The 22,736-nt window shown below is 35.2% G+C and overlaps 2 protein-coding genes across 3 annotated transcripts in view; both read right to left on the bottom strand.

Annotated features, from left to right (window-relative positions):
* Positions 1 to 978: 978 nt before the first annotated feature.
* LOC127840963 (E3 ubiquitin-protein ligase TRIM56-like) lies at positions 979 to 12,895 on the bottom strand. Of its 2 annotated transcripts, XM_052369435.1 has the most exons (2): positions 12,149 to 12,895; positions 979 to 1,558 (listed from the first exon to the last, which is right to left on the bottom strand). In XM_052369435.1, the coding sequence occupies exons 1-2, from the start codon at positions 12,845 to 12,847 to the stop codon at positions 1,049 to 1,051; spliced, it is 1,209 nt and encodes a 402-aa protein (XP_052225395.1). In that variant the 5' UTR covers positions 12,848 to 12,895; the 3' UTR covers positions 979 to 1,048. The 2 variants fall into 2 exon arrangements, with proteins under 2 accessions (XP_052225395.1, XP_052225394.1); XM_052369434.1 differs by lacking the exon at positions 979 to 1,558 and having other exon boundaries at positions 11,023 to 12,895.
* Positions 12,896 to 16,563: 3,668 nt separating this feature from the next.
* LOC127840961 (WD repeat-containing protein 11-like) overlaps positions 16,564 to 22,736 on the bottom strand; it is a 64,691-nt gene continuing 58,518 nt past the window's right edge. The window contains exon 31 of the mRNA XM_052369431.1: positions 16,564 to 17,933. Within this exon, the coding sequence (XP_052225391.1) occupies positions 17,791 to 17,933 (143 nt within the window). The 3' untranslated portion in view covers positions 16,564 to 17,790. The remainder of the gene's footprint in view (positions 17,934 to 22,736) is intronic.

Genomic DNA, 22,736 nt, shown 5'->3' with positions numbered 1-22,736 from the left:
AATTTACAAATTAAAAACATACCGGTAAATACACATTTAATTGCAAAAGAGATTTATACTTTTCAGAGTGAGGAATAAACAGGAAGTTAAATTGCCATAAACAAAAACGCATATTCTCACTGTTCAACACACTGTCTTCACTATCATTTTAAAACAGCAATGCAAAGAATGATTCATATACAAATGCCACCATTATGCCCTCATTTATTTAGAATTGTGTAGTAAAGCATATTAATATGCATGTTTTAATGATGGTTTACAGGATTTGTTCTTGATTTTCTAAATCATTTAATGTAATTCGTTTCATACGAGTATGCAGTTATCTGCATTTGTATCGAAGTAAAAAGTTTGTGGACTTCGTTGCAAAATTAACTACTCGCGTGCATCGTACTTTATCGTAAATTGTGCGATTTTATGCTTGGGATGTTACCAATAACGGCAATTCATTACGCAATATTGCAAACGGTTTTATATACGGTACATGTATTGCAGTGTGGTATTTAGATCTATAATTAAATGGTAGCCGACGTAAATTGTAATTTGCATTTTATATGCTAGAAGCTTTCTCTTCGCCTTTCCGATCAAAATGTACTTCTTTTTGTCTATCATATTACATGAAAGGTTTAAATGAATTGGGTCATGTATGATAATACAGTTTGGTTCGACACTACTTGTAGGTTTGACCCTTTTAACGCAAAAACTGATATTTGTGGCGTGAAATTCGAAAGGTTTTAGTGCATTCGCGTGGAAACTGCCAATCAAATAAGTCATATCATGTGTACATATCCTATTGTAACCATAGTATTAATTAGAGTATACATTCAAGAATATGCATTTGTATGTTCTATAAAGCTGTTCATTCCAAAGACGTATACTAAATGGACTTAAATGGCGCTGTTTAATTTTTTTTTAATTTGACAAAATGAAAACACTATAAAATTGTCATCATTTTGACGCCTTTACATAACACGTACATGTATTATGAGCGCGAGGTTGTAGCCTATTTGAAAAGACAAGGCGACCAAAAAGTGCGTGTATGTTTATCAATTTAAATAGCAAGTGTCTTTCTGTCTTGTTTGACTGAAAGAAGTTTATCTAATTGTTCTATGATACCCGATAACGGAGTTTTCCTTGTGCATGTTATTCCCAGTTCTACGTAATGCAGAATCTGTATTCGTTTCCTAGGTCCGTTAGGTTGTAATCTTTTAAATTCAGCTTGGTATTCTGTGTATGGAGTACTCCATCCCAATTTAACGTCAGCAACGGGTGGGTGCTTGAGCATGTACAAATATTTATGCACTTCGTTCCCGTGAGATAGAACATCTTCAAGCTCGGCCTTTTTGCTTCGTATATCGTTAAGTTTGACATACACGTCCTGTAAATTTCCCTTTGCTTGATCCAGAAGCTTCGATTTGATTGACATTACCTCACCGATTACTTTGTTTTTGATGCGTTCAAATGCTTCATCTAACTGCACTTTAAGTTCAGTCAATTGCTTTTCAATACGTTCAGAACAAGATTCAATACGTGAAGGCTCTTCTTTTACTCTGTGACTTAGGTCCAATGTCAACATCATTTTTTCCTCAAGTTTCTGAGTGTAATTGGCAATTCTATCAGCGAGCGTGTTATTTTCTTTAGCAACGTCAATTATTGTAAGAACTTCTTCGCATTTACGATGCGATGTTATCGCGCACTTTCCGCAGCATGGTTGGTTTTGGTCTTTACAAATATATTCCGCTGTTTCGTTCTCATGATTCGGGCATCTACCAATCTCCAATAACAATTCTACCACCTTGGACGATGGTGCTTTTTCTGACATAGATATTTTATGGTTTCGGTTCAGTTTGAACTTTGTATGGGTTTCTGCGCAGGTATTTCATAAATGTTCGCAACAGTCCAAACAATACAAATTTGCTTCCACAGACTTTTGTTCAATTGCGCATGCTTGGCATGACTGTTTCGTTGGTAAAGAAAACTCACTTTTGCTCGTCTTGTTACCTGGCAGCACGTCAAATAATGGGAATTTCTCTACCCACTGTTCGATAGAGTCTAGCGTTATAGGCGTTTCAGTATGTGTGGCATTCCGGCACAATGGACAAGGCATCTCCGATTTTCCCTCAAACTTTTTCAAGTATTCGCACAATCACTCGTGACAAAAAGAATGTCCACATGGCAATGATCTTGACTTTCGAAATTCTTCCAAACATATTGAGCACGTAAACGCATTTTCGCTGAGATTTCCTTCTTTAGTCGCCATTATTGTTTAGATTGCAATCGAAACTATAAACTGTGTATTGTTCACGCGCCTACTCAAATCAAATCGATTATAGGATCAAAGACCGTGAAAGAAACGATTATTAAATTAATGTAAATCCTTTATGTTTATTTCTTGACACGAAACATATTGTTGAATTGAAATAAAACTTTTTTCGATTTCCCTATTATAATTTGTTAATAATATCACACGTTCTTGTTGCGTATCTTATCTAAAAAACAAATTGTTAGACACCTACGGTTTGTAATACGTGTTTTATAACCAAAGATCCGTCGATGTTAAAATATTTATACCACATTTTAAAACTGTTGTATTTGATGCCTATAAACAACAGTGGTTTCGATACGTTGTGAAAAGCTCTATTTTAGATATGAAACGCGTGTTTAAGTCTGCCTTCATTGACGAAAATTATTTAGATTAATTACCGTAATCACTTAGACACTATGTCACAAAGCTTCGAATTTCGAGTCTGCCACTAAGAATTCAAACTGGAAGATATGCTGGATAAAATCTTCTACGAAACGAGCGTTATTTCCTTTTTTTATAACTAATAGATGTCGAAGATGAGTTTAATTTTGTTTGTAAATGTCTTAAGAAAGGTTATAACATTAGGCCTTCTGTTTATATATTCAACCGATTTCTAAATACAACGAATACATTTGAACTTATTCAGTTAGCCAAATTTGTAAAAGAAACTCTGATTTAAGAAATAATATTTCTATGGTGTTACTTAACTTCACATAGTAATCCTTCATACAGTATATAACAAGTTTTTTCCTAGGCTTTTCGTAACTGTATAGGTTGCGGCAAATGTTATTTTATTACTATGTTTATTTCTGTGACAAAACTATGTGTGAAATATCTAGTGTTTAGGCGATGTTCACTGTGCAAGTCTGAATAAATATTTGTCTTGTCTTGTCTATTACACATAGTAAAAAAAAACAAAAACGTGAACGGCTTATCATAACAGACTAACATCAAACGAACGTTGTAAGTATTTTACATGCGCGAACTTTTATAATGTACCCCATTTTTCTAAGATAAAGTCACAGGTAATTTAACTCAACATTTTATGTGGTGACAAATGTGGTTTCGGAAGTTTCTCGAGGTATAACGTTTATTTTATTATTAAAATTATACTCATAAAGATTTATGAATACCGCATGAAACAACGGAAACTGTTAAAGCGGGTATATACGATTTTGTCAAATATTTATGAATTTATATAAACTGTGTAAAAAACTTATTATATATATATTTCAATATAAATTAAAATAAAAGTTAAGAAGAACATGTGTCGAAAAATGCGAAATAAGCCAGATATTTAATTCTGATATTGAAAACGGCTGTACAGCCGAATTCGCCAGCATGTATACCATACATGTACGATGTGCATCTAAACTTACGAGGGGTGTTCCAGAAGTTAGTGGATTTTCGCTATAACTTTCAATTGGTAACATAAATGGACAAACAAATAGCATGTTAAGAATATTTTGTCCTTTCCAAATCTACTCTCCAAATATCATGGAAATACATAAAACAATAAATATATATCAGAGATTTAAACATGTGCACAATGCGCACACCGACGCACGTGTAACGTTTCTGTTCAACGTCAATGACGTTATGAAGTTAACAACTGTCAAATCTTTTCCACATAATCACCTCCAACGCGAATGCACTTTATGTGTCGGGAAATCCACTTGTCAAAAGTGTCTCTACACCAGTCAGCGTCAAAAGACGACACGATTCGCTTTGCTGCAACTGTAAGTTCCTGTTTACTTGCAAAGCGAATACCGCGCAACTGTGATTTAACTTCCGGGAAGACGCGGAAGTCCATAGGGGCCAAATCCGGGCTGTAAGGAGGACTTAGGCGCTGTAACGTGAAATTTGCCGTATATTCTGTTTATCAACGACATTTAAACCAAATTTAAATTCGCGTAACGCTCATACGCGCTTTATGGAATTCATGCATTTTTAGCTTATATATAAAGTCCGTGATAATTGGTTTGTATAATATGTAAATTTCATTGACTTTTACCAGCAAACTAATAAGTTATAGCGAAAATCCACGAATTTCTGGAACACCCCTCGTAGTTTAACGGTTTATAATACAAAGACGAATGCTTCGGTTATTGTAGGAAAATATGTACGTCACTATCGGCTCGGGGCGCTAATTTGTCTTTGCTGCATTTTATGAAATTCGGCTTTAATTTATAATTGTTCTTGCCTATTTTGTGTTATTGTAACATATTTTATCAATATATTACAATTAAACACATATAAAAAATCGTATATACCCGCTTTAAGACTTCAGATAAATTAAAATCTAATGTTAAAGGCGATTTTGGTTATGTGACCTAAGTAGCTTGTCTAAATTAATTTATGGAGTCAAAGATTTGTTGAAAATTGTTAATCAAATAACTGTTAGAATGACTTAATTTTCACAAAACACGTCTTTTTTTTGACATATGTGTTCTGTTTACACCAATCCGTTTATATTTACAGAACATCAATAGTAAAACCACGCTGCCTAGCTTACAAGGGTTGCCCAACTTTGATGAAAATCTAGTTAAAAAGTTCATAACTTTCGCTTGAGTAGACTGTGCATAGTCCCACAAATTGCAGTTTATAAATATGTATGTAACGATGTAAATACAAGTACCGTAATAACTCTAAGTTTTCGGACACTCTAAATTTTCGGACACCCTATTCTTTAGCCAAAATAAGTATTTTTGTGACTCTAAATTTCCGGAATGTTTATTTTCAATGCTATTGGACCACAATCTTCCCCATTGTGCGTATCTGGTGACAATTCGATTATGTGTTTTTGCGATCGGATTAAGATCATAAAAACTGGTAGACGACTGCCTTACGACATTCGACCTTTACATCGGCGTTATTGGGTAAATAATGATTTATAACGGTAAAATAAAATGGTTTCATCCAATAGCTTGAAGTGAAACACATCAAAACATAGTTTATATCATATGGCGTAGTATTTTACAAGCACGTTCTATTACTATTTGAGACAATTGATGCTAAACACTTTAGATTACCGTATCCGATCGGAAAGCAATATTTAAGAGCGTCTCTAAATTGTCGGACTCCTTTATTAATTTTCAAATATTTATATTTAACAAACGATTGTGTTGGGGTGGACTACGTTTATAAACTAACTCAAGTGTTCTCTTTGGAGTGTTTTATTAGTTTCACGGACTAAAAATAAAAGAGATAAATGTAAATATCTGCGAACGTAAATTAATATGACCTAGATAGACTAATAAAGAAAATGACGAAGTTACTGCGCGAGCAATACCATTATCATTTATCCAACTATTGTGTTTCCCATTTGTTCAGCAACGTTATATTGCACACGTGGAAAACATTCAAGAAAACAATCAACATCTTGTGAGTATTTATCACTTGAGAAGCAGCCACCCGGACCAGGTGTTGACATCCTTGCTACATTTCCTGTATATACAGCCATGGAACCAATTGGGGATTACCAGGACAAACCGTATACTCTTAAATAACTGCCGATACTAATCGAAAAAACGGTTGACAGTAAAAAAAATAAAATAATTTTATATTATTAAAAAAATAGAATTTAAAAATACTGCGTTTTAATGCGACCTAAATACAACGTTGCAGCAACGTTGGCAAAAAACGTCGCATCAACTTTGGGAAAAAAAACTTTCATATAGACCATTGGTACAACCAAACTGCAACGTTTGAATGCAACCTAAATACAACGTTGCAGCAACGTTGGAAAAAAACGTCGGGAAAACTTTCATATACACCATTGTGACAACCAAACTGCAACGTTTGAATGCAACCTAAATACAACGTTGCAGCAACGTTGGAAAAAACATCGGGTAAGCTTTCATATACACCATTGTGACAACCAAACTGCAACGTTTGATGAAACGTCCGGGTAATGTTTTGTATGCAACGTTGTGGCAACGTTCGGTAATGGTTGCCGTCGTTGCGACCTAAATATTACGTTGCAACAACGTTGCATACAAATCACTACCCGGACGTCCGGGTAATGTTTTGTATGCAACGTTGTGGCAACGTTCGGTAATGGTTGCCGACGTTGCGACCTAAATATTACGTTGCAGCAACGTTCGCACAACGATTGATGCCCACTGGGTTAATCATGCAAGGTCGTGGCAAGGTATAATCTACCTTTTTATGTTCCCCAGTCTTTACTGTTTTTGCTCTTTCTGTTGGTTTGAAGGTTTGTTTGCGTCAAACTTTAACATTGGCCATAACTTTTGCAATTTTGAAAATAGCAACTTGATATTTGGCATGCATGTGTATCGCGTAGAGCTGCACATTTTGAGTGGAAAAGGTCAAGGTAATCATTCAAGGTAAAAGGTCCATATATAGGGGGACATAGTGTTTCACAAACACATCTTGTTATTAATTGTTTATGCTTTGTTAAATAGAGTGTATATTATTCAAGAAGTATACATATTTCATGTATATAAATATAGTTTATTTAAATCTTGTACATGTTGCATATATAAATCTATATATATATAACGAAATAAGATCGACATTGCCCATAGGCATAGTATTGGTAACACATTTTGTATACGATGGGAACACACATACCATCTTGTTTGACATGTATTAATTTCGGCCCTTACTATGGACATGTATTGTATAGTTTGCCAGTGATGTACACAATGTTCTTATTGTTTGTATTATTTGAACATTAATTGAACCTGAAAGCCATCAAAATCTTAATTGTTCAAACCAGGCTTGATACATATCAATTGTACTAAGAATATTGTTGTTATGTTTAATATTGAGTTATTAGGTTACATACATAGTATTAGGAAAGTAGCATTTTTTGGGGAAACAGAGAAAATACACCAAGCTGGTCATTATATATAGTACTCAACACATACAAGGCTGTTGATATGTAATCACGAATTGGCATATCATAAAGGAAAGCAATACGCATTACAAAAATGTTAAATAATCCATTGGCATATCGAAAATCTAAGCATTGCACAATGTTAAAATGCACTGCAGAATAAAGACATACAAAATAACATGAAAAATGTTCAGAGACAATCTTATGGTCTTAAGACAAACCTACTGAGAAAATTTACATCGATTAAAAAGCATAGCTACATGTATTAGCATATAGTATGGGGTCATAATATTGATTATTCAAACTTGAGTATGCATACTTGGATACAAATATGGTATTTTGATATTTTCATGAGTGTAGAAAAATATGACTTTTTTTAATCGATCTACGTTAATTTACTAAAATTCAAAATTTTCTAAACAGTAAACTGAACATCATTTGGACCAAAATGCATATGGCCAGTCATATACATGTATATGCTTGGCACTTGGCACTATAATCTATATAGACATATAATACAAATCATCGAAACCAAAATTATAAATAAATTGCAAATATCATCAAAGAGCATGATGGTTTTCACTTCAACATCATTTCTTTAATGTTAACTATTAAAGAAAAAAAGTTAAAAAAAAATAAACAACCACCAGAGTCTAACTATTCTTTATTATTTGATTAGAGGCAGATAAAAGACTTTCAAGTTTTAAATTAGTGACTTGTGGTGGTTGTCCAAAAAAAAATGTAATTTGAAAGCAAATTGAAATGAATATTTCTTTTATATAGTAATATTGGAACTAATATATAATTGTATACCAAAGAAAGTCATGTACAAATAAAATACTAGTTCAATGTTTTAGGTAAAGACCAAAACACTTTTTCGTTGCATATTTTTAAATTCATTCCCTGAACAACCACACACAAATTATGCTCCCTCAGTAAAAACATCATTGGGAAAAAATACTATTAAACTACTAAAAACTTGCATGATAGTATGTCTAGATTCTGCAGTACTTAAAAACATAAGCATTGCTTTTCTTTGACATTCTTTACAACTTTACAAGCATAAAATTAACATACCAAGACACTAAGCAAAAACATGCCTTTCAACAGAATGATGTGGAGAGGACTGATGGCACACATTCTCAGGTACATGTCCTATCAAGCTCAGTATTATACGTGCATAGTGTCGAAATGGTACCAATCAAGCTTCAATTATACTATACACTAAAAAATAATGATCAGAAATATCAGTCACATACAAATTATGTTACAAAAAGAAAAAGTAGGAATAATAGGAGTTTTTGAAGAAAAAGTAGGATAAAATATTGAAAATTCAAATAAGTAGGAAATGTAGGAAAATATAGGGAAAAGTAGGACCAGTTGACAGCCTACATCAACCTTCTGAGGTTAGCATGTATAATAATACATGTATAATAATTCAAAATGATCATTCATGGATTAGGACCTACTATACAATCTGTTATTGTAACAGTCACCCCACAGTTGTAACCTTTTAAACTTACCATTCCATACATATTAAATAAACAATAATATCAGTGAAATTGATGGATGCTCCCCGATGATGCGCTTTGTCAATGTGTTAATTGTGTACCCACCTAAAAAAATCTGTTATTAGCCTCGGTGACCTTGACCCCAGTGACATCACACCTCATCAAAAGGTAGAAGTCCATGCCACGTACCTACATGCCAAATATGTAAGAGATCGGTAAAATAGTGAAGGCGCTATGAGAAACTGTAACAAAAGTGTGACGGAAAAAAATCTATTATTAACCTCGATGACCTTGACCCCAGTGACTTCAAACCTCATATATATATGGAGAGCATACAAAGGTAAATCTTTGAGGCTATAAGAGAGTCCGAAGTTTCAAGACTTAATTATAAAGTAAAATAAGTCAGGATCTTATCACACTTAAATCAGGGTGAAGAATCAACGGGGTTACACACTGGCTGGACAAAATGTAAACACACTGTTAAGAACTTTATATTTGCACATATCTCAAGTTATTGATAAACATTCGCAAAAATCTATAGTGAATTAAAGACAGTTTTCCTTGCAGTTTGTGCAGTTATCTTAGGTTATAAGAATAAATCCTTGAATACTTCTGAAATCGATGACAAAATTGCACGTTGTGTGAAGCATAACCGTGTACAATGAATGCTGTAGATACCAAATTTTCATAAGCAGCATTAAATGTGTTTGTTATGCACTAGTTCAAATTCTTTAGACAAAAATTATTTTTAAAAGTTATTTGAAAAAAAAGCACCACTTACCGGAGTGTTTACATTCATTAATTGGGAACCCCACAAAATCACGTGATCCTGCACCCTGTTAATGTAACTATTATTTGACTGCATAAAACACACTAAAGCATAGGATTACAAAGTCCATGCAAAAAAGTATATAGCTGTTATATTGTTTATTTATATTTATATTTTGTATTATATTCTCATCAATGTACACACTATAACATTACATACATATCACATATTAAAATACAGTACGTTGCCAATCTAAAAGATTTACAAGAGACTTAAATAACAAGACATACTCCTTAATCTCAATAATGCATAGTGATCCATAGGTTTCACTTTATATACATATCATACAGGTAAAACAGGTGAAATCTAAAGTATTCTTTTTAATCGTGTAGTTAAAAGCTGCCTTAAAATGGGTTGTTAAAACACTGCATTTGAATAATGAGGATAATGCCTTACATTCTCAAAGTGGGTGTAAAATAATGAAAAGTGTTTGATCAGAGCATAACACAGTTTGATTAACAAGGTAACTTTAGGCAAGAGTTGAAACAAGTACATCAGTAAAACAATTTAGCATTTACACTAAAAAACTAGGCATAGCTGTTAAAAGATACAATACTACAAGTTATATACAAAACTAACAAGAGAGTCAATAATTATCATTGACTAAGAGTAATGTTTCTTTGATTTAAGACATTATAGCAGGTGTCGGCACACAATATTGCTATGTCTGCAATAGATCATATAAATCCAACTTTATCAACATTAGAAAAATTATCAGTTATTAAATAGTCTACAGGCTGGGTTAAAGCTAGTTCCAAGTACTTGTACTGTGTGACATAGTTCAATGGTACATCACCAATCTTAAACACATTTCTGATTGAATAACATATTGATCTCTGAAGTGAAAAATATTTGATTTGAGAGAATTTACACTCATACCATTACATTTACACCAAGAATTAAGTGTTTAACATGTTTTGTAAGTCTGTTGCTGCAGAGTCGGTTATACATACAATATCATCTGCGTAAAGCAAGATTCTCGTGTTACCAGTACACAGCACGAGAATGCAGGGCGTTTGAAGGATGATATGGGCTATTTGTTCTTTACTTCCAAACGTAATTTGTTTTATACGAGTGTACATTGATATGCCTATAAGTGTCGGAGTAAATTGTTCGTTGATATCGTTGCAAAATTACATCTTCTCGTACAATATTTTGTAAATTGTGCGGTATGTTGTTTGAAAAGGTAACAGTTCATTAGTTTATGATGGTGCCTAATTGCAAACGGTTTTATATATGTTAGATTTATTGCAGAATGATATTTAAACCTATATTAAAATGTCATCCAACGTATGTTGTGTTATGCATTTCATGCACTAGTTGATTTCTCTTCGCCTCGCCAATCCAAATGCACGATTGTTGTATCGCATATTGCTTGATAGGTTTAAATGACATGTTCTCTCATGTATGATAAAACAGTTTTATTCGACATTACTTGTAGGTATGACCCTTTTAACGCACAAACTGACTTTTTGCGTGAAATTCAATAGGTATAACTGCATTGACACAGAAACGGTTAAATCATTCATAATTCATTTAATCATTTAATTCATATCATGTTTTCTTTTTGTAACCATCGAGTTAATTAGAGTATGCATTCAAGAATGTGCATGTATATGGTACTAATGGTACTATAATGTTGTTGATCCCAAAGACATAGACCAGAACAGATATGCATTACGACTTGTACATAGTAAATCGTCAGTCTTAACCACACTATAATATACATATCAAAAGGTCATGTGAAAAGTAAGTGATAAAACAGAGGTTAGTAATGTACATACTATAAAACATAATACATGAAAGTAGTGGGAAAACACAAAATACGGGTTATCGCATTCATAGAAATTATTTATGTGACTGGGTCGCAATCAGTTATTATGCTGTTAACATTTATTGGTCACTTAAGTATATAATTTTAAATATTAAAAAGTTTAAATAGAAGCAAATAGGCAACATATCAAATGGTTTTAAAGTTTTTTCAATTTGCCGAAATGAAACAATACTAAACTGCCATTGTTATGGCGACTTTTGCAGGACAAACACGTAGTATGAGCGCGAGGTTGTAGCATACCGGTATTTATTAAGAAAAGGCGACTAAATGTGCGTGCTGATTTATCAATTTAAATCGTATGCGCCCTCCTGTCTTGTTCCACAATTAAAAGGTTATCTATTTGTTCAATAATACTCGATACCGAAGTGTTCTCTTTGAATGTTATACCCAGTTCTACGTATTGAAGAATGCGTATTGGTGTAGGGATTTGCATATAACCTCTCTTTGCTACTGGTTTGTATACTGTTTGGTATTCTGTGTATGGAGTTCTCCATCCCAATTTAACGTCATCAACGGGTGGCTGCTTGAGCATGTACAAATATTTATGCACTTCGTTCCCGTGAGAAAGAACATCTTCAAGCTCGGCCTGTTTTCTCCGGATATCTTCCAGTTTCACACACACGTCCTGTAAATTTCCCTTTGCTTGATCCAGAAGCTTCGATTTGATTGACATTACCTCACCGATTACTTTGTTTCTGAGGCGTTCAAATGCTTCATCTAACTGCACTTTAATTTCAGTCAATTGCTTTTCAATACGTTCAGAACAAGATTCAATACGTGAAGGCTCTTCTTTTACTCTGTGACTGAGGTCCAATGTCAACATCATTTTTTCCTCAAGTTTCTGAGTGTAATTTGCAATTCTATCAGCGAGCGTGTTATTTTCTTTAGCAACGTCAAATATTGTAAGAACTTCTTCGCATTTACGATGCGATGTTATCGCGCACTTTCCGCAGCATGGTTGGTTTTGGTCTTTACAAATATATTCCGCTGTTTCGTTCTCATGATTCGGGCATCTACCAATCTCCAATAACAACTCTACCACCTTGGACGATGGTGCTTTTTCTGACATAGATATTTTATGGTTTCGGTTCAGTTTGAACTTTGTATGGGTTTCTGCGCAGGTATTACATAAATGTTCCCAACAGTCCAAACAATACAAATTTGCTTCCACAGACTTTTGTTCAATTGCGCATGCTTGGCATGACTGTTTCGTTGGTAAAGAAAACTCACTTTTGCTCGTCTTGTTACCTGGCAGCACGTCAAATAATGGGAATTTCTCTACCCACTGTACGATAGAATCTAGCGTTATAGGCGTTTCAGTATGTGTGGCATTCCGGCACAATGGACAAGGCATCTCCGATTTTCCCTCAAACTTCTTTAAGTATTCGCACAAGCACTCGTGACAAAAAGAATGTCCACATGGCAATGATCTTGGCTTTCGAAATTCTTCCAAACATATTGAGCACGTAAACGCATTTTCGCTGAGATTTCCTTCTATAGTCGCCATTATTGTTTATATTGAAATCGAAACTAGAAACTGTTAACTTTACACGCCTACCAAACAATGTCCATGCAGAGTTGTCGTTCCATGCTCTCACATGAACGTAATGTAACCGTCGTGCAATTAAGAGATTGGCCTACGATGGTTCGAAGCGATGAAAGGATCAGAAACTGTTAGGGGAAAAAATCAAATGATTGTAAACCCTACGTGTGTTTTTCTTTATACGAAATGCATAGAAATTAAATTGAAATAAACGTATTTCGATTTCAGATTCGATTGGTTTGCGTAAAAATAAAAACAAGTTAACGACATATTAAAACAGGCTAACTTAAAAAACGATGTCAGTATTTTTTCATGAGTAACATTTGCATTTAAAATTATATGCCCGATTTTTACAAAGGAAGTGGATAATTTAATTCAACATTTCCTGTGGTAACTTGAGTGGTTACTGAAGTTGCTCGAGATATAACGTATAATAATATATTTATAAATATCGTATACAAAGAACGGAAACTTTTCCTGGATAAGGTAAATTACAGGCCTTTTTTTAATGCGATTGGGGTAATTTAAAATAAAAATAATACTCACATATATTTATGAAGTTTTTGAAGATCTGATGAGAACTGTTCATGAAATAAATGCTAGAATGACATATAAATGAAACAAAAACACACTGGACTTTTTCCACATGACTTCTTGTTAAAACATTTCGTTTATATTTACAGGACTCAGTATTCACTCCAGGACATACATAACAACACCAAGCGTGTTCGTAATTGAAACAACAGCACCACAAATAATTAACAAAAGGCGCTTTTTAACATTTCTGTAAATAAACCTCATTAACATATAATTAATAGATTGTACAATACGACGCCGGGGTGGCTAAACAATTGCAAATATTCTACTAGACTGTTTTACACGAGCGGGCTGAGATATCCTGGCCAGAGACAAATTTTTGTATGACAAACATTTATTTTTCTCGTATTTTAATGTATTGAATTTGAAATCTGCTACCTCACAATCGTTTCTAGGGCTAATTCTATGATGTGCTTCCAGCCCACAACACCAACCGCGCACCCTTTGTCACTTCATGAAAATGTCACTTTTATTTTTAAGAAAGCGCAGTGCCAGATGATGTTTTTCCGACAATTTTGGGTTTTACCTGTATGAAATGGTGTAATGTCGTTTAGGAACCCTAGGCAAGGTCAAATACAAACAATAGATGTGTTTGTCAGAAACACATTGCCCCCTAATGCGCCGCATTGATTTTGTTTGGACCTTTGACCTTGTAGGATGACCTTGACCTTTCACCACTCAAAATGTGAAGCTCCATTAGATACACATGCATGCCAAATATCAAGTTGCTACGTTCAATATTGCACAAGTTATGAAGAAGGTTTAAGTTTGGGTTAAAGTTTTGAAAAATAATTGACCTTTGACCTTGAATTATGACCTTGAACTTTCACCACTCAAAATGAGCAGCTCCATGAGATACACATGCATGCCAAAAATCAAGTCGCTATCATCAATGTTGCAAAAGTAATGACCAAAGTTAAAGTTTTGGTTAAAGTTTTGGGACACACACACACATATACATGACAGGCCACAAACAATATACCCCCAATCATTCGATCCAGGGGCATAAAAAGCTGCGTCCAACGTTTACCAAAGGTTGTTCTGTGTATTAACTTATTGGAGGAAAGCCCTGCTTAAAGCCGCCATGCCGACAGCCACATCCCAACTTTGTTTAAAACCAGGATAAAAAATATATTGACACAATCGCCTGACCTTTTGCTTAAAAAATCATCGCATAGTCTCATAATACATTTCAATATGAAGAGAAGTAAATACTAGTATACCTTGCTTACGTATATGTTTAGGTATGCAATACATAACCTGGCAATAGATGTCTCTTCACATTTGTTTAATAAGTTAGTGATCATTAAAACGTTTGATCGAGTTTTCTACTTAACAAAAAATGTGTGAAATGGCGTTTAGGAGCATATACGCATTTCATGTTCAGTAATAATGTAAGGAAAACATCGAATAATGCTTTCAGGAATATGAGGAACATTCAGTACAAACTTCCATCAAACATATGACATACGTATGCATTTTTTAGGTGCTTTTTAAATTATGAATGTATACACCGTTAAAACCAGGGTCCTATAGTTTGTATAGGTCCCTGTTCAAACGATTAAAATATAACGAGATTTCTAAGCGTTGCAGTGATTTTGTTATTGATATATAGCGGCCAATGCAGTAAGTGAACAGTTAAATCACACTATCATAATAGTTGACTTATTTATTTATTTATTTTATATAACTTTCAACGTTTGTAGATTATTTCCTGCCCAATATTTTAAATGACTATAAGACACACAAGAGCTGTCAGAGTGCTTGACATTATAACGTAAGCCATCATGGGGAAATTGTTCATATTCAATAATTTATTAGACGATCTTTCAAAAATTAAAAAAGGAAACAATTTTTTTTTTCGGGGGGGGGGGGTTGAGAGGGGGTATAATGTGGGGTGTGGTCATTTATTAGACGATCTTTCAAAAATAAAAAAAAGGAGAAAAAAAATTGGGGGGGGGTTGGGGGGGGGAGGGATTCTGGGTAGGGGCGTGTGGTATTGTTTGGGTGAAATCAATTGTGGTATTCAGGTAAGTGTTGTTTTGTCAAAGTAATAATAAAATGTGATAATAAATAAAGACGTTATGGCAATTTTAGCAAAATGTTCAATTATCTAAGTGTAAAAGGGGCCATAATTATGTAAAAATGCTTGATACAGTGGTCTGCTCTTGTTTATAGGTTGGGGTCATGTTGGTAAACAAGTATGCAAAATATAAAAGCAATATGTCAAAGGATATAGGAAATATTTGGGGTAGTACGCAAACTTTAACATAGATTTATCAATAATATGCATATATAAGTATAAAAGGGGCAATAATTATGACAAAATGCTTGATAGAGTTGTCTGCTCTTGTTTATAGGTTGGGGGTGATGTTGGTAAACAAGTATGCAAAATATGAAAGCAATATGTCAAGGGACAATGAAAATAAATGGGGTAGTACAAAAACTTTAACATTTGCTGCATATTCTAAGTGGAAAAAGGGTCATAATTATGACAAAATGCTTGATACAGTGGTCTGCTCTTGTTTATAGGTTGGGGTCATGTTGGTAAACAAGTATGCAAAATATAAAAGCAATATGTCAAAGGATATAGGAAATATTTGGGGTAGTACGCAAACTTTAACATAGATTTATCAATAATATGCATATATAAGTATAAAAGGGGCAATAATTATGACAAAATGCTTGATAGAGTTGTCTGCTCTTGTTTATAGGTTGGGGGTGATGTTGGTAAACAAGTATGCAAAATATGAAAGCAATATGTCAAGGGAAAATGAAAATAAATGGGGTAGTACAAAAACTTTAACATTTGCTGCATATTCTAAGTGGAAAAAGGGTCATAATTATGACAAAATGCTTGATAGAGTTGTCTGCTCTTGTTTATAGGTTGGGATCATGTTGGTTAACAAGTATGCAAAATATGAAAGCAATATGTCAAGGGACAAAGAAAATAGTTGGGGTAGTATGAAAACTTTAACATTTGCACGCTAACGCAGACGCTAACGCAGAAGCCAGGGTGAGTAGGATAGCTCCACTATATATATTTCATATATAATAGTCGAGCTAAAAATCAAACTCAAGGCAATATTATTGCACTTTATTATCCACTGACTTTTGAAGCAGGAATTTAAATACATTTTTAAATAACAGAAACAACATGTTTAAATTATACACCATTGACGCCATTTGAAACTGCAACAAGTGTTTGATCAATATTATAAGCTTATTCGATTCATGCAAAACATAGAAATATGTAATAATTAAATGGGTTGAACGCCATATATTAAATATATAATAACAATATGGTGAAAACACTGAACACATATAATCACTGTTTATCGCATGGTCCCTTATATAATCAACTTTCTATCATAGCGTGTTTCTGCAGAGTGTATGTCAAAAGCAATTATAACATTTACTGATAAAGATTATCATATATGTGCAGACATTTCAATACATTCACAGATAAAATCATCATTGGTTATTCTTCCTGTCAATATTGTCAGTGCAACCACACCTGCATGAATTAGACCATCACAAGCAGCTCATCATTATTAAAATCGCAGGTATTGGGCGCGTGGCCAAGTCACTTTAACACTATCAATTTGTCATAAAACAACATTTTTCATCATTTCGACCCCCCTCCAAAATTTTTTGATAAAATATATTATATCAGATTTTTTTTTATTTTATTTTTTTGTCAAAATGATGAAAAATGCTGTTTTATAACATATTGATAATGTTAAAGTGACTTGGCCCAATACCTGTGATTAAAATAAGCAAAAATGAAACAATAATTATATTCATAATTATCAAAATCACAAACTTCATGTATGCCGCTACTATAATATCACTAGGTTAGGCTGTAAAGAATGATGTTTGTAATTTCTCTCAATATCTCTCAATCAGTAACAATAGAAATCAATAATACTATAACAGAACAATATACAATTGTCAACAAAGGAAATAAGAATATATTATGGTAATTTGGATCATGCATCTACCAATTAACAATGTTCGTGTATATGATGGGCCTTATGGCACATATGACAAACACATATTTACTAGCATTATCAATGAAATGTACAAGTTGGGATCAGTCAATTACATAACATATGGAGAAGCATGCATGTAATAAGTAAATTTCCCACAGAAATACACTAATCATTTCAAAGAATAGTTTTGTGGAATAATTTGTGTATGAAGATCAATTTTCCATCGTACAGAACATATATATGTTTGAAACACATTTAAATACAACAATATGCACATTTAATATAATTGGTCCTTATACAAGTCGAAGTAAATCTTCAGGCATAGAGGATTTCTATTTCCTGACACAGTTGTTCCCCCTTTTTACCGGCAAGGCCGCAGTAATAGACGGCCGATTGTTTGTGGCCCAGATTAGACAGCTGTCTTGCATATTCTAGGAACACTGCTTCAATCAAGGAACCTGTAAGCATAAATTCATAGAAAATGACAAAATTGAAAGACAGTTCAATGGTTCCTTTATGGGAGTAAAAGCAACTCAGACTAGAAATGGCGCGGCACAGGCCGACGCGTATCCCCACGCCGAATGTTTGACCTAGGTGTGCCCCAGGGTTGGTAATGGGGCCATGCATAGCTGAGATTGACCGTATTGTCATAAGAGAAGTTCATCATCAATTAGAAGTGAATTGGTGTAGAAATGAAGAAGTTATAGTAAAAGGCAATTTTGGGTGGGTGTGACATATGTGGGCAGGGCGCCCCAGGGTTGGTAATTGTGCCATGCATAGTTGAGATTGACCGTATTGTCATAAGAGAAGTTCAGTATCAATTTGAAGTGAATCGGTGTAGAAAAGAAGAAATTATAGTAAAAGGCAATTTTGGGTGGGTGTGGTCTATGTGGGCGGGGCCCCAGGGTTTGTAATGGGGCCATGCATAGTTGAGATTGACCGTATTGTCATAAGAGAGGTTCAATATCAATTTGAAGTGAATCGGTGTAGAAATGAAGAAATTATAGTAAAGGCAATTTTGGGTGGGTGTGGTCTATGTGGGCGGGGCCCCAGGGTTGGTTATGGGGCCATGCATAGTTGAGATTGACCCTAATGTCATAAGAGAAGTTCAGTATCAATTTGAAGTGAATCCGTGTAGAAATGAAAAAATTATAGTAAATGGAATTTTTTGGTGGGTGTGGCCTATGTGGGCGGGCGCCCCAGGGTTGGGATTGGGGCCATGCATAGTTGAGATTGACCCTAATGTCATAACAAAAGTTCAGTATCAATTTGAAGTGAATCCGTGTAGAAATGAAAAAATTATAGTAAATGGAAATTTTTGGTGGGTGTGGCCTATGTGGGCGGGGCGCCCCAGGGTTGGGATTGGGGCCATGCATAGTTGAGATTGACCCTAATGTCATAACAAAAGTTCAGTATCAATTTGAAGTGAATCCGTGTAGAAATGAAAAAATTATAGTAAATGGAAATTTTTGGTGGGTGTGGCCTATGTGGGCGGGGCGCCCCATGGTTGGGAATGGGGCCATGCATGGTTGAGATTGACCGTATTGTCATAAGAGAGGTCCAGTATCAATTTGAAGTGAATCGGTGTAGAAATAAAGAAGTAAATGTAAAATAACCTATAAAAATGAGTGATAATTTCTGACGCGGCCCCACCCCAACCGCTATAACTTTTGACCCAGGGGTCAGATCAAAATTCCAAATAGTGCAGGGTCGCACATATGCTCATAGCTACCATGTGTGCAAGTTTCAAGGTTCTAGTGCTTTTAGTGTAGGAGGAGATAGTGGCCAGGACGGACGGACAGACAGACAGACGGACGGCGGAGATAACCACAATATCCCCACCTTTTTTTCAAAAAGCGTGGGGATAATAAATGAAAAAAAACAGCCCAAAATTTATAAAAAATATGGGTGCAAAACTATCAGTTTTTTGCAGAATCTACACCATGTTGGTGCACTGTATTCCAATCTTATATATTGTTAATTTGGAGTATTACAATGCATCCAACAACTTACTTTTGTACATAGAATAAATTAACAATAGAAAACAATTTAACAGGTTTTAAAATCTCATTTCTGTTTTATTAAAAAGCGTATACTGGGTAAACATACAAGATGCTTACTTGTTTCAAGCTAAGTTCTTATTTTGAAAAAAAAAACTCCTTGAATTGATATCCTCTGCAAAATAAAATTTGTTTTATGCAAGGGTTAAATTTTTTTATATAAACAATAAAATTCCTATAAAAAAATTATGTGTAGGGTTATTGTGTTTATGCATTGCAATAACCCTTAATTGATACACCCCATGAGGTTTCCTGTAAAATTCTTGTAGGATATCTGAGATGCAGCCCTAAAAATTTACATCATACAAAAAAGACAAAAGGCATTAACTCTTTTATTTAAGACAAGGGACAAAAATTGTCACAAAACCAGGTTTTCAATGTGAAAAAAGTCTGATAAAGGGAGACAACTGAAACTGAACTGATTATTTATAATTAGCCCCCTTTGAATAAAAAAAATTCTATATTAAGTTGTGGCGACCTTGGCCTTGGAGATATTGATATAATTCTTTCATGCCACACACTATCCCATGATGGTGAACAAATGTGCCAAATGATTTTAAAATCTCACAATAAATGACATAGTTATGGCCCAGACAAGCTAATTTATGGCCATTTTTAACCAGGTTTTCCGAAGGAAAAAACTGGTTATTAGATTGGCGAATGCGGGCGGGCTGGCTGGCTGGCTGGCGGGCTGGCTGGCTGGCTGGCTGGCTGGCGGGCTGGCGGAATAAGCTTGTCCGGGCCATAACTATGTCGTTCATTGTCAGATTTTAAAACAAATTTTCTTAAGTAAAATTCATTTTAATTATTAAATACTTACCTGTTATCTCTAGCTTACCCCTTTCCAAGGGAGTTATTTCATCCGGAAAATATTCAAGCGCTGGGAATCGTCCACCTCTATAAGAATCCAAATCAGGTTAAACATAGTACAATGCAACCTAACAAGAAATCAAGAACCACAACTCATCTTTCCTTTACGCAAACATAAAAAGGCGATGAGCGGGGTGGGAGGTGGGACTTACCGATAACAGGTAAGTATTTAATAATTAAAATGAATTTTACTTAAGAAAATTTGTTTTAATATCATAAATACGTTACCTGTTATCTCTAGCTGATTTTGCAGCTGCGGCGGGAAGGTTCGCATATTTTTTCCCATCACAGCAAAACCCATATAGAGGGTTTACAGCCAGAGATAGTAGAATCAAGTCCTCTTATAATCTTTGTTATTACAGTATAGTACTTAATTCTCGGATGGCACCAGTGTACTTACGCCATAGAAGAAACTACAGTTTGAGCCACTACAAGAGGACCCAACTTATACAAATTGTCTTGTTGGCACTCAAGAGAACGAAGATAAAAAGAGGAGAAGGTGGTCGGATTCCTCCAGAAAGCAGCTTGAAGCACTTCAGATAGTGGGGTCTGATTAATATAAGCCCACGAAGCCGAAAGAGCTCTTAATTCATGCGGTCTTATCTTAAACAGGGATAAATCCCTCGATGAAAGAGAAGAATAAGCTTTCCTTATAGTCGAGGCTATCCAACGAGAAATAGAAGCCGCAGACACATCGCCCCCCCCCCCTTTTAATGGAATGAAAAGTCTCTTGCGAGAACCTCGAATAGACTTTACCTTTTTAAGGTAGAACTTCAAAGCCCTGACCGGGCAAAGGAGTCTATCATCATCTTCATGTCCACAAGTTCTAGATAGACTTGGAACTTTGAAGGGTTTGGAAGCCATAGAGGGGAGTTGATTTTTAGCAAGGAATCCTGACTGACACAACAATGTAACAGAACCATCAGAAGAGTCAAAACGAAGATGACTATCCTCGATAGAAAGAGCATGAATTTCACTTCTCCGTTTGGCTGAAGCCATAGTAAGAAGGAAAACGGTCTTCCATGTTAGGAATTGTAATGAAGCCTGATCAAGAGGTTCATAGGGAGCCTTAATAAGGGAACCAAGCACACAAGCTAAATCCCATTTAGGAGCAAGTGTACGAGATACAGGACGACTAAGTTCCATAGCTCGAACAAGTTCTGAAATAGCTGGATCAGCACAGACTTGTGAAGACTTAGTGAAAGCCAATGTATGCGAAATCATAGATCTGTATCCTTTGATGGAACTAAGAGAAAGTTTCTTATCATCAAAAAGATAAATGAGAAAATCCGCTATTCGTCTAGAAGAGGGATTGAGGGGATTAATTTTCCCTCGAAAACACCAATTGGAGAAGAGTTTCCAACGAGCATCATAGACTGCTCTGGTGGATTTTCTCCTTGCCGAAGCAACGAGGGTTGAAGCCTTGACAGAAAAACATTTCTTTGCAAAGATTGCCTGATAACGGCCAGACGTGTAAGTGGAACATTTTTGGGTCCGCATGTAGTCTGCCGCTTTGAGACAGAAGATCTGACCTGTGAGGAAGATTCCTGGGATAATCGTACAGGAGACTGAGAAGATCGTTGAACCAAGATCTTCTGGGCCACCAAGGGGCAATCAGGAGTATCCTGCAAGAGCTCACCCTGATTTTTCCCAATATTTGGGGAATTAGAATGGGTGGGGGATAGGCGTAAGCGTCCAGTTGGTCCCATGCGAACGAAAGCGCGTCGATTGCCCACGCTGCTGGATCGTAAACTGGACTCACATACAGAGGAAGTCTGTGATTGTGTCTGGTTGCAAATAGATCGACCAGGGGATAACCGAACTTGAAAAAGATCTGGTTGGTCACTTCTTGATGAAGTGTCCACTCCGATGGAAGTAACTGGTGTTTGCGAGACAAACCATCCGCCAGGGCGTTGAGGCGACCTGGTATATATTTTGCCAGCAGATGAATGTTGAGTGTTTTGCAAAGAACAAGTAATTTTCTGGTTTCCAGATACAGGGATTGAGAATGTGTTCCCCCCTGTGCCTGGATGTAAGCCACCACAGATGTGTTGTCTGTTGACACCATCACACAAGAGTCTCGAAGATGTGATTGGAAATGAGATACAGCTAGAAATACTGCTCGCATTTCTAGATTGTTGATATGAAGGTGAGATTCCTGATGAGACCACAACCCTGAAATTATCAGACTGAGAGGTTCCAGGTGAGCACCCCACCCTTCCTTGCTCGCATCCGTTATTAGATATAATGACGGTTGCGGGGGAAGAAGGGGTACTCCTGCCAACAGAGTCTTCTCGTCTAGCCACCGCTGAAGATGAGACCTTAAGGAGG

This window comes from Dreissena polymorpha, chromosome 8 (genome assembly GCF_020536995.1).
Source record: "Dreissena polymorpha isolate Duluth1 chromosome 8, UMN_Dpol_1.0, whole genome shotgun sequence".
Lineage (NCBI taxonomy): Eukaryota > Metazoa > Mollusca > Bivalvia > Myida > Dreissenidae > Dreissena > Dreissena polymorpha.
This window is presented reverse-complemented; position numbering and strand designations above follow the sequence as displayed.